General features: G+C 38.3%; 1 protein-coding gene across 2 annotated transcripts in view; it reads left to right on the top strand.

The window, feature by feature from the left end:
• The window catches only part of P2RY8 (P2Y receptor family member 8), a 31,970-nt gene extending 15,310 nt beyond the window's left edge, over window positions 1-16,660 (top strand). Inside the window, exons 3-4 of one of the 2 annotated variants that reach the window (XM_015645735.3) lie at window positions 8,196-8,337; window positions 12,786-16,660. In XM_015645735.3, coding sequence (XP_015501221.1) covers window positions 12,854-13,927 — 1,074 coding nt within the window. In that variant the 5' untranslated portion in view covers window positions 8,196-8,337; window positions 12,786-12,853 and the 3' untranslated portion in view covers window positions 13,928-16,660. The remainder of the gene's footprint in view (window positions 1-8,195; window positions 8,338-12,785) is intronic. The other variant, XM_015645718.3, reaches the window with a different exon arrangement.

The following is a 16,660-nucleotide window of genomic DNA, read 5'->3' as shown; positions in this document are numbered from 1 at the left end:
GGCAAAATCAGCATATTTTTTCACATATTGTTTTGCATCAGGTGTGTAAAGAAATGGGGAAAAAAAACCAAACAGAAAAACTACTAAAAAAACTACAAAAAAAATTACTAATACAAATGGCAATGAGTTGGCATGTGATGTGATCTAAAAATAGTGGACTAATACAAGCACTTGTTCAGTCTAAAAAGTACTCTGTCTTGTGATTAGTGTCACCATTTCAAAATATTTCCTGTTGTGATTGTATAACCTTTAAAGAGAAAGGATAAGTTTGAGCTGGTGAATTTCTAGGTCTTCTACTGGTCTTGGTAAAAAAAAGGGATAGATTTCTTTTTCATTCAAGAAACAGGTAAAAAAAAACTAAATTACAAGCCTTGAGGGTTTTGAGTAGCTTAGTTTACATTATGCTGTAATAGAATGCTCTAAAAATGAGCAACCCACGCTGTATAAACACAACTTTTACATGTAGTTTATAGTACACCTAAGAAGCATCTATGGAGATGGTGTGGGAGTGAAGAGAAGGCTAAACAGGAAACTGCTTTTGAAAGTTGTTTTTTTTTGTGTGTGCAATTTATTTTAAAGAATTTCAGAGAATGGAAAGAGGAACCTACACTGAGCAGCTAGACCTAACTTGTAAAAATCTTTCCCCACATCGTGTGGTGAAACGTCTTCTGTCACTGCACCCTTATCTTTAGTATGTTGGCACTATGGTTTTCTCACCTGCATGGATGGATGGATGGATGGATGGGGCTAGAAGGGACTCTGAGAATTTATTTTGCTTTTCCAGGCTCTTTTGCACAACCTATATTAAGCCACAATCCTCAATAAAATGGATTTATTTTAAAGGTTAAAACTCCTTTCCTCTTCTTTCTCTCTTTTTTTGTATATTTGTATGACAATAGGCAATGTAAAAGAGAAAAACACACAGAGAAGAAGAAAGGAAACTAAAGTTGCTCACCTGAAATGTACATTGCCTTTAGGCTTTTATAAAAGTCTTTCTGAGATGTTAAAATAAAAAGGACTCAAGGCTGTTTCCTTCAGTTCCCTGAAAGACCTTCCAAACACTGGCATTTTTCTTCATTTGCTTGCCAAACCACATTAAACCCCGCTGCAGGCTGTAGTGCTCAGTGACTGTCACAAGCACAGGTGACCTCATCTCATATGTTCCACCAGGCCTCTCTACTGCCAAGGGATTGCCAGAGCAAAGTGCTGGCTGTGTGCCATGTGCAAATGCAGAAAGTGGGCCCAGGTTCCAGGGGATTTCAGCAGGGCTGGGGAGAACCTAGTCCTGGCAGCGCTGTGGGAAAACCCTGTGATGGCTTTGAGCCCCTGAACTTCTCATGAGCAAGCACAAACCATGAGTCCCAAAGCAGAGCTGGGAGCTAAGCAATAGTAGAAAATAGATAACCCCCACTGTCCTCAGAAAGAGAAGTGAGAAAGTAGTTGGTACTGATGTTTCTTCACTGTGAGCTAGGGAGCAGGCTGGATTTTCAAAATGCCCATCCTGTCTTTACTCCCAGGCAGCTGAGGGCATCCTTGGGGTTCCAGAAAAGAAGGGGGATGCTGTGGTGGCTGGGATCACATCTCAGCCACTGCCAAAGTGTCAGGTGTCTGCCAGCAAAGGACCTTCCAGTGGCAATTCTTCTTCATGATCTATGCATTACAGGAGAGTGAAAAAGAGAACCAAAACCTTTCAATAGGGAAGCCCTCATGGTTTCAAGCCCTCTGGTTTCAAGCTTGCCATTTGCTAACAATTCTCAATTAAGCAGTTGAAACTGAAAATTTATTTGCAATAGTCTATAGGCTACACACTCTGGTGTCTCAGTTGGGAAGGAGGAGACCTCAGGTGAGTGCTCCTGCACAGGAGATACAGCATGGCAAAGGTCTGAGCCAAAAGTTCCTAATCCTCATCTTAGGAGGAGCTCCTCACTGGGTCTTGAACAGCTGATTTCCACAAGGAATCACATTTGATGTGCCTGAAGACACACATTGCCAGAATGTATTTTCCTAGTTTGGTTAGGGGTACTTGAAAGGTTTTGTTATTTCTGTATTGTTTGATCTCACAGCTAATTTTTCTATCCCAAGTACTTCACTGCCACATTTACCATCCTCATTATGTGATTGATGATGCAGTCTTCCAGTCACAGCCTTCAGCCCATGGGAATTCTGTCTTGTGTTGATGCAGCTGAATCGTTTACTAAATGTGACACAAAGCTTCCATGTAATGCAACAGTAATGATCCTGAAGCAGCATTTTGGCAGGGCTGTATCAGTGTGTGCCTTGGCCATACCATTCCTAACAGTCACTTTCTGTCATCAGACTTCTCAGATTTCTAAATTAGCTAGGAATTAAATTCCCAGCTGAAAACCAGGGCAATCAGCCTCAGCATTTTTACACTTTTCATTTAACTGGTCTTTTTTATGTATCTGTGGTTTTTTGTGGCTCACTCTTTTATGTGATGTGATTTACACACTTCACATGTAGCAACTGTTTGTCTGGTTCCTTCCTGGGCTTTATTAACACCTTTTCCTGTCCTTTTTACTAAGACTGCAGAGGATTTAATAACATTCCCACCTCTAAATACATGTCATCCTGAACTTTTCTGTGCCAGTTTGCTCTAATTTTTAGTTTAAAAACAATTACATTAATTTTCAGTAACAGAAACATTGCCCGATTTTAGTTTAGGTCAAAGCGTACTTTCCTGATGGCACCATCTGCACCAAACATTTCCTTTATTCTTAAGTGCATCTATATAATTTTTCTATGCATCTCTTGCCAAGTTACACACTGAAAGTTCAGGAATGTGGTAATATTTCAGTAATTAATAATTAAACAATTAATTAATAATTAAATTTAATTAATAATTAAAACATTTCATTAATTCAATTTGTGGTAATCACTTAAAGATCTCTAGGGCTCCTAACAGCCCAAATTTTGTCTCCGAAGAACTGTCTCCTAGTCCTCTTCTGTTATATGTATCTTACTGAAGTATAACTGTAGCAGTCATCAAAATTGCCTTGGAGCAGAGTCTAGCTGGCAGCCTGTTGCTAGGGCTGTTCCACAGGGGCCAGTTCTGGCTACTGTCTTGTTCAAATTATTCCTCCATGACCTGGGTGAAGGGACAGACTGCAGTCTCAAAGAGTTTGAGGGTGATACAGAACTGGGAGGAGTGGCTGATACATCAAGGTGTTGTCAGCCTGTGAGACCTGGACTGGCTCCCCCACACAAACCAGCTGCAGAATGTTTGACTTTTGCCTGTGATTATTTCATAGGTAGCATTCATTATAATAATGTATAAGCATATATTTGACTATATTTGGGGCACTTATATACTTCTCCAAGCAAAAAGAGTATGTAAGACAAGGACAGAATCCAATTTCTCACTTATTTATGCATTTAAGGTAAGTGCAGGGAGGACTGGAGAGAAGACCAAACTCTGAATACCATGGCACTTGCAGTCAGGTTCAGCTGAAAAGCTGAACTTTGACTTCCTGTCTCACCTGTACTTGAGGATATGAAGAGGAATGAAGCAGATGTGCTTTCAGTGTGCTATTCCTATTATAGCTCTTTGTATTAGTGTGATAACTCAGGTGGTCACAAAGATACTGGACTAAGGGTGGAGTTTTTCTTAGAAATCCTTTTCCTTTGTTTCCCATTTTATAATCTCTACTTCTTGTATGCTACTAGTCATACATAATACTGCAGTCACTGGTGATCCACCCAGTACAGTAAACGCTTTCCAACTCACCCTAAAATAGACAGATCTCTGTGGGTGACAAATCCATAGCTGTAGCAATGACCAGGCAGGAAAGGCCACTGATACCCAAATCCTGCCACATAGTACTACTGCTATGGAAAGAGTTTTGCCTATTTGTATAGATCTTAATTAATAGGAAGAACAATAATTCATCCTGTGTTTTTGCACATCACCACTTGTTATGGATCCAGGATAGGCTTTTTGGGACACACCTATTTATATAGGAGGTAGAAAAATATTTTGAATCTACTGAGATCAACTAGTGGAAGCAGTGGAAAAAGGCCCATAAGGCTGAAGACAGCTTACCATGCTCAACCAAGTTATTTGATATATCCTGACAAACATTGCTTCCAGTTTCTGGCCCCAGTATGTTATATGGCTGTTAGAATTACTCTATATTGTTTGCTCAAAACATTTCCCAAATACCACACCAAATTATCCTTTCAGGTACACCTGCAAAACTTCATGGCCTGTCTTGTTTATGGACATAAAGCTAAATCGATCAACAGATACAGACTGTCAAATCCTTAGTGCAAGCATGAGAAAAAAACATCATTTGAGGTTATTTTCTTTTCTTTCTTCTTTTTTTTTTTAAATTTTTATCTCTAAAGATAATCTTCAAGAGCATGCAGCAACTCTACCTCAATTCCTCTGTGGACTGATCAGGAGAGGAAACACTTGAAGAGAGCTTCACAGAAAAGAGAGATGAAAAGATAGAAAGTAGAGATTTCAAACAGAATATATATATATACATATGCTTGTATATACATATGCATTTTTGTATGTATTTTTTTGCTGTAAAATGCTAGTTGGAGCACACAGATTCAGCGTAAGACCACCAAGTCTCTGAAGATTGAGGAATTTTCTGTTAGGAATCTGTCATATTGTCTACCACGAATGCCTTGTGCCAATAAACTGGTAAATTTGTTTCCTGGAATTTGAGGTCAGAAGGGAAATGATTGAATACATTTTTTCCTCTGGCTCTCACAACAGCTGTGTGAGGCAATTACTTGTAGAGGGAAGTAGTTGATGACCAGAAGCCTTTGTCTATCAATTCTGGATACAGATAATATTTAAAAACTTAAAGTTATAAAGGGAATTAGTTCATGTGTTATTTAAATTTCAACTAGATCAGGCAATTTCTATATTATATAATATATTATCTAGATTATCTACATAGATCAGGCAAAGTTCTATAAAAACATTTTTCTTCATCTTGCCATCTAAATAAAGGCAGGAGGGTCCTCTGGCACAGGATAACTCCACACTATGCAGGATGTTTGCCAGAGGAGTTAAAAGGAGGATTACAAGCTGATTGTTCATGGCCCTGCACCATCTGACAAGCACTGTGGTCCATTTAAGTGAAGGTTCCCTGCCAGGAATCAGCAGTTTCAGGGGCTGCCTGCATGGCTCTTCCTCCTTGTGCAAGACAGCATGGTTTTACCCAGCAGAAAGTTACCTTGTGCTATTGGGAAAAACAAGTGTGCACATGGGCAGTGATCACAGAAGACTACTTCCTATAGAATGAATTCCTGAACTGATATGTTGAACTCTTCTGTTGCCTTAGATTTGCTAATCTTTTTGAAAGTATCAGTCTTCAAAAAATTAGCTTACAAAGTCTACTTATGTAGGAAAGATCAACATAAATATAATATTCTAGCTATTAGCCCCTAAATTGGAATGTCTTCAAAACCAGTTTAGGATGCTTACTCTGACTGAACTTTAAACCAGCCTACAAAATTTATCAGTGGAGTTACACAACTTGAGTTTCAACTGACCTAAGGTTTTGTGCACAGCATTTTTATAAGCTGATTTGTGCACTGATAGAGAAAATTGCAAATGCTTCATTTTGTAATCTAAGTAGCACTTGAACTGTAAAATCGTACTTCAGATGCTAAGAGTTTTTTGTCAATACTGGCCCACAGACTTAATATTTCCAAGAACCTGACTACTGCAGAAAAAAAAAAATAAAATAAAGTTTTAAGAACCACATTGATGAGTTTCGCTCTGAACTGGCTCATTGATAGAGATGACAGTGGATGTGTTTATGCAAATCTTACCTAAATTAGGGTGAATGTTGCTAACACCAGCAGAGAATCCTGACTTTGCTGATTTGTACTTAGAAAAGGTGAAGGTTCAAGGGAACTAAAATTCAACTATCAGCAAAACTGCATAATCCAGGGCAGACACGGGAAATTTGAAAGTAGGTATGTGCATTTAATTTTACTACTCAGCTAGTTCTGAAGATTCGGTGTAGATTGTGGAGTTTTTTTGCCTCTCATCTGTATATTTAAATTTCACAGTAAGAATTTTTTGGTTCAGTCTTGGAAAGTGACTGCTTTTACTCTGTCAGGCTGGAGAACAGAAACAGTCCCTAGTAGGCAGAAATGACAGCATTATTTTTCTTCACTTTTGAATAGAGTAGTTTCTCTCTAGATTGGTACAGCTAACAAGCTCTAACAGGTGGAGATATGCACCCCTCCGCTACATAAAAAACTGCTAATGCTTCTTTATTTTCTTGGTGAAAAAAAAACAGAGGGTTTTATACCTCTCAATGTGAAATCCTTGTGGAGAGAAGACACTCTTGTTTTACCTTGCCCTGATGGTTTGAGGTCAGAGCTATAACCACCACAGAGTTTACTTTGACTGTGTGTACTAAATAAAGACTGACATTTCTCTCTGAAAGAGTTTTTAATTAATATAATGAATATAACTTAACCTTTTCATTGTAAAAAAATGTGCCACTTTTGCAGTGAAGGTATACATATGGTTTACTTATATCCTTTATCTGAGTGATCTTTGGTGAAAAATAAGAAATAAAGAACAGTTTTATTTTTTTAAAGCTAAATGGCATGGAAGGTCAGGAATATCATAGCTAGTCATATGCTTTCAGGTTTTTTTTCTTTGCTCAGTAATAGTTGCACATACAAGTGCAGAGAGGGTAGTAGTGTAATTTCCCAAATGTTTTTCTTCTTAAAAGAAAGTAAGTTAAAACATCAAATAATGTCTTTGCGATAACATAACTATGGGCTTGGCAACAGTTTCTGACCTTTGTAATAATGATACTCAGAACAAAACCATAGAAAAAAAATCAGCTAAAAGAACAAGGAAGCCCAAATACAAAGAAATTTCTTAGAAGACTTAGATTCACATCTTCACTGAGTGAACCAAACTTATCTTTTAGAGATGTAGAGATGTAACACGGCAAGCTTAAATTTGCATGAAAGTTTATGGCAAGGGTGAGAAAGAACCATCAAGACAAAACCTGAAGCCTCTTTCAGTAAGGCCCATGTTCAGTTTAGGAAACATTCAGACAGAGATGGACTCATTTACATTCCTCAGTTTGGTGAACTTGAACATTTGCAGAAGTGTTTCTCTGAATCACATGAATGATGCTTTAGGAACTGTACTTGAGATGTGTTACAAAAGGGCACTTTTTCTTCTTGTTCTTCATATTAAAACCCCTTATTTTATTTAAATATCAAAGTGTTTGTCACTTTTCCCACAGCTCAAGATTACTGATTCTTGGCTCTTTACATTCCTGACTCTTTCTCCTCACACTCAGTCTACAATAGAAATTAGGCATTTGTTTCATGTGCTTTTATGCACTTCTGTAATCTCAGGAGTAATTCAGACAGTCCAGGAGAGGTTGAAAACCCAGCAGGAACACCCTGTACTGAGAACCCCTAAGTTTTCTCTAGTTTTATCTACCCTTAGGTAGATAAAAAGTATCCTAACCCTTTAGCTCTTGTTACTGTTTTGTAATCAAACTGAGTAAATAAAAAATATTGTAAAATAAAAATATACTAAAAAGCAGCCTTTTAAGAAAAAGCAAGATACATTCTTGTTTTTACAATACAAACTACATTTGTATTGATGAAAAACTATTAATAGGATTTTTCTAAGTGCTTACAATAAAATCTGTGCTTTCACTTTGCTTCATTCTAAATCTATTTGCAACTGAGTTGAAATTGCACTTCAGCTTGCTTTTCTTGTAATCTGAAACACACCATCCTACATCCTTCAGCTAGAAGAGTGTCTTTCTGAAAGTGTAATAATATCAAAGAATTTATGAAATAAGAACCTTTTTTTCCTATGCAATAGTGCTTTGACAGGTAGTGAACCAAAAATTATGAAAGAGAATAGGTTTGGAAAGAATTTCTGCTTGATATGTTTTAAGAGTTATTTTTCCATCTCAAATCACAAAACAAATCTCAAATTTTTTATATACTGGCAATTCTTATTTTGACTTTGCTCATGGGCTTTTCAGTCTTTTTCACAGGTGCGCTTGACACTGACAACAGGAAGATAATAGATGTAAAAGAGAAATCAGCTTAATTTAGCAGTTCTCTAAAAATAGAAACGTCTCTACTGTTACTCTTCCACAGCAAAGAAATAACACAGATGTCTTGTGATTTTTTTTTTACTGTTTGATTTTCAGTACACCCTTCAATGTTTTATTTATCATCTTTTGTCAACTGAAGGGAAAGAAATCCCTATTCCTGTCAGAAAAGCATGAAGCAGCTGTCACCTTAGCTTGTGGTTGCAGCTCGGATGAAAACCTGATGCCACTGAATTTCCAAGTGAGTTTTCTGTTCTGAGCCAGTGAGTACAATGAGTAGCAAAATAATCCTACATGGATTTAGTATTACTCCAGAGGCTTAGTACTTAATATAAGACTAATATACATCCATCTACTAAATGTTTCAGAAATCAGGCAAGCAGAAAAGCTTAACGTTTCTCCTTCTCTGTCACAAGCTTGAGAACTGATGTAAGTGTCAATAAGACTGGATCATGTCACTTGAAGAAACCTTATTGAGTTTTTGTTTCAGTCTGTATGTATGTCCATTTTCTGTCATATTTTAAATATTGGTCTCCCAAAATTAAAGTAAAACTATGCATTTATAACAGGGACATTTATGTAACAAAACTATATTTTTTAAAATTATTCATATCAAACCATAGGGTGAATAGCTTAGGGTGAATGTTTTAAAATCCATACAAGCTTTACTGATTTGAATTCTGTTGGAAACCTGAAATGGAATAAACTCATAAAATGTAAGAGGAGTCTAATTCTAAACCTCTAAAGAGAGATTATTTTCTCTCTTGATGTATTACATTTTCAAATTAAACCACAAGAGACAGACAGAGACTGTGGGTGCAGTGGGTGAAGGACATAGTTACCCTGAACAGAAGGAAATGTAAACACAGCATTAATTAAGCCCCAACAGACGCAGCAATGGGAGCAGTAAAGTACATTGTGGTTCCAGCAGCTTAACCTGCTGTCATGGTTTCACCCTAGCCATCAGCCAAGTCCCACATAGTTGCTTGCTCACCTCCCCCACTAGGCAGGACTGGGGAGAGATTTGAAAGGGTAAAAGGTAGAAAAATTGTGGGTTGAGAGACAAATATGGAAAGTAAAAGACATGCACACAAGCAAAGCAAAACAAGGAATTAATTTGCTGTTTCCCATGGGCTGACAGGTGTTCAGCCATCTCCAGGAAAGCAGGGCCCCATCACATGAAAGGGTTTCTTGGGAAGACAAACACCATCACTCCAAATGGTCCCCCCTTCCTCCTTCTTCCCTCTACTATATATACAGGTAATGATGTTGTATAGTATGGAATATCCTTTTGCTCAGTTTGGGCCACTTGTCTGTCTCCTCTCAGCCTCTTGTGTACTCCCAACTTCCTCGCCAGCATGGCACAACAAAAAGCAGTGTGGTGGCTCTGTGTAAGCCCTGCTCAGCAATAACAAAAATATCTCTCTATTGTCAGCTTTGTGTTCAGCACAATTCCAAAAAATAGTCTCATACCAGCTACTGTGAAGAAAATTAACTCTATCTTAACCAAATCCCACACACCTGGGCATTTAAAAAACAAATCATTACAAGTAAGGGTGAATAAGAGCAGGGATGTCTTCTAGTCTAGGCTCTCCTGACAGGGAATTCAGGATTAGAGTATTGAGAGAACCTGGCAAAAGGAAAGATGAAACTGGGAGGAGGATTTTCTGTACTCCACATTTCCTCAAGAGGCTATTTGCCCTCAAGAATGACATGCAACATCAGTCTTGTGTGCTTTGCATGCCCCCTTCTCCCCTGCAGAAGACTCTAAAAGAGCTACTCATAATTCTGCTGCTTGTTGTGATGGACATCTTCATTACTGGAAACAATGTCAAGGAGACCTACCCTTTTTGGAAAGCTCTTGTAGGCACATAATAAGTAAGTCTGGTGTCTTTCAACTCCAATTCAAGAGGTGCCCACATTTGGAGGAACTTATGTTTTACTGACAGTAGCATTCCATGAGTGTATACAATTTATCTTTAGTCAGGCCATGAATGCTGACACTGTTTTGCATTTGGCAGCATCTATGCATGCATTTTTATCTCCTTCTTATCAAGATGTTCTGTCAGAAAAAGCAAGTACAGAAGAAAATACGTTTGAGATTAACACAAACCAAAATGTGAGACATATTAGATAGCTCTATGACCAATGTGACAGATTTAATGGAAATTTTCACCAATATTCTCACCTTTCCAAGTACCTGTAATTTCTATAGGAATGGCATCTAGGGGTCTCTGATAGCAAATATCTTTCAATTTCAAAGGTATATTATTAGAGCTCTGTGGTAACTCTGATATAGACAATTTTTTGTTTGTTTTGAGAAGTATAGGGTTGTTAGGCACAAAGGGATGCTACTTGAGCAGGACTTTTGAGGCAACAGACTTCATGAATAAATATTTGCTATGGAAAGTCACAGACAGAGGTGTTGAAATAGAGAGCATCAAGGCTTTTTTTCCAAGAGTGATGTGACAGTGAGTGCTCTTTCAAGTTAGCCTGAAAAATGAAGAATTCGTTTCATTCTTGATAGAACTCCCCTGACAAGAACTGAATTTCATCTGCAACGGATTTGGCTCAAAGGGCTTCTTGCAATTGTGCCCTTCTGATGATTACTTCACTACTTGAAACATGCTTGCTTTGTGTTGTGTGATATATGTACATCTCTGACTTCTTTGCAATTCCTATTTTCTTGTTCCTTTATCTAGGATTCCAACGACTCAGCTGGAAGCAACATTAATCAATATAACTTTCTTGATACTGACTCTCACCACTTCTGAATATTTTTAGCTGACATTTGAAGCACTATGTCAAATAGATCATGTCAAGAAAGAACCTCAATAAGCTCCCACTGAGCTGCTTGCTGCTGTAGCTGTACCTTTTTCAGGAGTTGCCCTCAGGTTTTTGTGAGCTGATTATCTCTTTACAGCACTGCAGCCTCCAGTAGAGACTTCACATTTGCCAGGTCTCAGGAATCATCAATGGTTAATAAAGCAAGGTTTTTAGTAAAAGCCTCTCTCAGAAAGCACAGTTTTTGTCAGAATGGTTATTTCCAGCTATAGAGTTTCCCAGCACCATTGGCTGGGCTCTTTGAGGGACTGACTGGTTACACTGCTCATGGCCTATGACCACACAAATTAAAGCTCTTTTTTTAACAAGATACGAGGTTAAGTGACACCAACTGGCACCTATGTTTTTTTACTCTAAATTCTTGCATCAGGGCTGTCTTGCAACAAGATGCTTGGAATAAACCATGCAGGTGATGAGTCAACAAGCAGGAGTGTGCCTGAACCCACTCTCTGCCTGTTATTAAACAGTAGAGATGTGCCCACAGTTACTGGCTGAGTTGTCCTGGCACCTCTTCAGCCCTTATAGTAACTCTTCACAGAGCCTACTGTCAATATATCCTCTGCCTTTCTGGGCATTTGTTGGCATTTCTTCACTTTTTCAATGCTGTACTTTTGTGAAATTGCCTCGCTGTACTTGCAGCTTAACGAAAGCAAGCATACACACTGTGGTGTGGGTTCTTTCCTGCAGCTGCTGAATGCTACTACGTTGCTTAAAATAAATGGGCTAAAGCATGAGCTATTGCATCTGCCAAGAAATATCTATGTAAACCAGACAGTGAAAGCATGGGTCTGCTTTGCAGACTGCAAAACTGAAACTAATTTTGCAGAATTACAGAGGATGCAAATAGGACATCTGCAAACAGAACATTTTTAAATAACTTACATTTTGCAGAAACTGAAGCTCAATAGTTTTTTTGGTTTTTTCTTCTCACTAGAAGAGGGCTTCTTCAGCCTCTAAACCTGTCCAAGCAGTTGCAATCTGTCCCTGGTTCTCATGTTTCTTTCCTTATATTTTTTTTATATTATAAAAATAGCAAGAGTCATTGAATGCATGTTCTCCTTTCTCTAAGCTGAAAAATAAAAGAAAAAAAAATTAAATACAGCCCTTACTTGAAGTGGATCACAGTTTAGTTGCAGGCAGTGGTGGGGGTTGGAGGTCAGAAGATATTGTGCACTACAGAAATCAAGGTCATGACATCTAGAGTAGATACAATGGATTTGCTCATGGAGAATCTATGCACTAATGTTCTCACCCAGACATCAATTGAACTTCAACTTGTGATATGTCATTTTCTTTATGTTACAGTAACATAAGAAGTGTGATAAAGAATAGACTACAGATCAGTCTGTACAGTTGGGATCAATGGGTCAAGGTCAATGGTGTGAGGTTCAATAAGATGAAATGCCAAGTCCTGCACCTGAGTCACAAGAAACCCAGGCTGCACTACAGGCTTGGGGCAGAGTGGCTGGGAAGCTGCCCAGTGGAAAAGAACCCAGGGGTGCCGGTTAACAATCAGTGCTATGATTTAATTGGCATGGTGGTGTTTGCTCAAAGGTTCCATGATCCTGAAGTCTTTTCCAAGCTTAATGATCCTATGATTCTAAGTATCAGAAAACCATTCAGCAGGGAAAAGGCTGCTGTTCTAAGAAGGGAAGAAGTCAGACTGGTAAAACATTATGATGATTTGGAGGAAGGCAAGGCTTTTCAGAAAGTAATTTTAATGGATTCAGTGCATTCAAGGAAAATCTGTCAAACTAAAGATTTTTTTAGTTGATTAATATAGGATTTATGTCCTTAATTTCTGTTTCAACATATTGTTTTTCTCACTTGACATTTCTCCTCTAGGTTTTCAAGCCAAGTGTTCATGATATGATCCAGCTGGCTTACAGGGATCAACTACCCACCTGTGAATAATGGTTAAAAACGAATCCCACTTGGACGCTTTGACACTGGCAATGCTCCAGAATAAAACCATCTCCATCACCCTCCCAGTTGTGTACACAGTGGTGGCTCTGGTCAGCATTCCTGGCAACTTGTTCTCCCTTTGGGTGCTCTGTTGGCACATCAAACCCAAAACACCTTCTGTTATCTTCATGATCAACTTAAGCATCACGGACCTCATGCTGGCCAGCTGTTTCCCCTTCCAGATTTCTTATCACCTCCAAAGCAATCACTGGAGATTTGGCAAGACCCTTTGCAGCCTTGTGACAGTGATGTTCTATTCCAACATGTATTCTTCTATACTGACCATGACCTTTATCAGCATGGAGCGGTACATGGGTGTGGTACACCCCTTGAAGTTGGTCAAGTGGAGAAGAAAAAGATATGCCTTGGCTGCCTGCCTAGCCATGTGGCTTTCCTTGCTACTAGCCTTCTACCCACTAGAAACTACAGACCTGACCTATGAAGTGAAAGAATTAGGGATTATAACCTGTTTTGATGTCCTAAAATGGGATATGCTGCCCACCTTTGCAGCTTGGGTAGCCTTTCTCCTCACTTTATTTGTTGTGCTGTTCCTGATCCCTTTTGTTGTAACAGTTGGATGCTACATTGGTATCATTAGGAAGCTAATTCAGACATCAAGCAGATATGGTAATAGGCAAAAGACTAGATCCATATACCTGGCGACAATTGTCCTTCTGTCCTTCATCACTTGCTTTGCCCCCAATAATTTTATCCTACTTGCACATATGATCAGCCGCCTATTTTACAGCAGCAGTTTGTACCCTGCCTACAAGCTCACCTTGTGCCTCAGTTGCTTCAACAATTGCATAGATCCCTTCATTTATTATTTTGCATCAAAAGAATTTTACCAGAAATTCATGCAAATGTTTCGCCCTAAGGTACTGCTCAGCGACAGTTTGGAAAACAGAAGGGAAAGTTTATTCTCTGGCAGAACCATGTCAGCTAGATCCATGTCAAGTGGACCTATGGATGGGTTAGAGGGAGTAAAGGTCAATTTGCAAAGGCAGGAAAGTGTTTTCTAGCTTTAAATATTCCGAGAAGAAAGACACCTGTGAAACTCATGAGTAGACACAGAAAACATTTCCTTATGAATGGCCATGCTCAAAATACCTTGCTCCAGTGCCAGAACTCAAGCTGCACTTAAACTGCATTTCAGAATTTTCTGGTCAGAAATGGAAGTGCTAAAGGAACTGAATTTATTCAAGAAGGCACTGAAGCAAATCAAACAGAGTTAGCCTGGAAATAGCCTTGCTGCATAAGACTGAAGGACAGGTTTAGAACAGTTCCTCTCAGGTTGTATGATAGTTAACCAAAGACTTGTGATTCTCAGTGAATGTGAAAAACTACTGTACATGAATTAGAGCACACACAAAAACTGATTTGGGAGTAAGGGAATTGTTTTTCTAAGCAATGTGCTAAGCTTTGTTTTAATTTTTTGTGGGTTTTTTTTATTATATTTCTTTCTCACTTGTTGTATTTTTATAAAAGAAAGAATAAATGTAGCATGGCATTTTACCATTAATACATAATGCACAGCCACTGTGAAATCACCACAACACTCACCCAACTGCTTATCAAAGTCAAACCACACTGACACTTGAAAAGGTTAGGTTGACTCATATTATATATTTCAATCTTATACAGCAAAACATCTCATACAATGAAAGGAAAGCTAAGAACGTTTGCAAATACTTCTGTATTTCTTGAAGTTATTAATTTCTCAGGACTATGGGGAGCAGTTTATTTAAGGAAATAGACTTTCCCACATTAACCTATTACAGTACCAATGCTGCTTGTATGTGGTTAGTATGAACTGGCCATTTTCACCAATTCACTGTAGGCTACATCTACAACCATCCCCCTCAGCAGAACTGAGCTTTAAATAGTGCCTGGGGAGTGAGTTTTTCTTCCTTACAGAGATGGTGTAGATTATGAGCCAGATTTTCAGCTGGATAAATGAAAATTCAACCACAGACTGGAGAGTCATTCTGTGCCAGCAGAAACCAGCTGAAAACCTTTCCTGATGGCCAGATGTCAGAAACAGACTTCTTTCAGGCAGGCAAGAAGAAAGAAGAAAAGAAAGAGGAAAATAAAGCTTGAGAATGCGAGCTGTACTAAACATCCTGAAAATAAGTTATGGCAGGTGGGTTGAGCAGTCCTGTGTTTGGAGCCTTCCTCTGAAATATCTTTCTACAGCTTACATGTTGTAAGTCCATTATAGAGCCATGTTTAATTCTTCTCACGTCTCAACAACTGCCTGTGTGCTTGGAAAGACAACTGCTACAGAACATGCACTGGGGACAGACAAAAGATAAGTTTTTCCTGTAGTATTTACAGCTTTTTACCTACATTTGACCCTCATTGACAGAGGAGAGACACAAACCACCTGATAAGACCAGACAAGTCCCCCACACAAGCAAGACAAAGCTACACCATATTCTTTTGCTGTGCTGCAACTCCATCCAACGCTGAGGAGGAAGCTGTCTGCAGCATTGCCTACAGTTAATTCAGACATCTCTTGCTGCACTGATTCCTGAGCTCCTGTGCCTAAGTAATAAGCAACACCTTAAAAGGCCCTTAAAATCTGCTGTTTTTCTTTGGGTATCTCATGATTAAAAAACAATTTTCCATTACTAATCACTATTAATTTCTTCACAGTAGAGGGTGTGAAAACTACTAAACACACAGTGAGATATTTGAATGTTCTATCTTCTGCTAAGTAATTGTCAGTTTTTGGAGTAGAATAAATGTGAGTGGACCTAGCACTACTGCTTACAAGCCAGTGTGAACATTCAATGCTTCGTGGCATTTCACAGCATTAGTTTTAATTGATCTACACATTTTCTGTGTACAGGGCCAACCTTAGTGATATGTAACTCACCTAAACCCTCCAATTAATTTGCCTTGAAGCCACCCTTCACTATTCACTTTCATATGATTCCAGTTTTCTCACTATCACAATTGTTTAATTGTTTTCTGTATTTCGTTGTGGCAGAAAATTTTTTGAAGTTTATACTGAAATCTCCCTCCTTTTTTCTTTTTTTTTAACATAGGAATATTTTTTACATTGAAAGCCTTTATTTCTCCTGCATCTAATGCAGACTTCATTTTATCTTGAACATGGTCCTCAAGTGCATAGTCCCTCCTAAAATATGCTGCAAAGTGCTTGAACAATAACTGACATAAAATAGAGCCAAAAGGGCAGAAACCTTGCACTTTGGACATCAACTGCTATATTTTGAAGAATAGTGAATTGCTCCTTTTTCAAGGGAGAAAAGGTGCTCACAACTGTGTGAAAATGTTGAGAATTAAGAGAATAAATTATTATTAAAAGAGGCCCATCATACTGTTCTTTGATCCTGGAAATATATCCTTATGGAGCATCATAAGAATAATGGTTTCTACCCTCCTTGATTATGAGTGCAAGTTGACATGTATATATATAGATATATACACATAAATGTACACTGCAATTTGTAAGGTTATGGAGAAGTTCATGTCCATATTACATTCAGTTTGGGGAATATGGGCCCTGGGCAACTTGCTTACTTGTAAGCATTACTATGTAGTTAATGAAATTTTACTGAAAAGACAAGAATGTGAAGGCTTCAGTTTGTTATTGGGGTTGGGAGGGGAGTTTATGTTTGGTTTTGTTTTTTTAATTACTGTATATAAATTTAACCTATGAAAGTGGCTGAACTTTTTTGTACATATGATGATAATTAAAAAAATAAAAAGAGCATGATTTAAGAGTC

The sequence above is a fragment of the Parus major genome, chromosome 1 (assembly GCF_001522545.3).
Source record: "Parus major isolate Abel chromosome 1, Parus_major1.1, whole genome shotgun sequence".
NCBI lineage: Eukaryota > Metazoa > Chordata > Aves > Passeriformes > Paridae > Parus > Parus major.
This window is presented reverse-complemented; position numbering and strand designations above follow the sequence as displayed.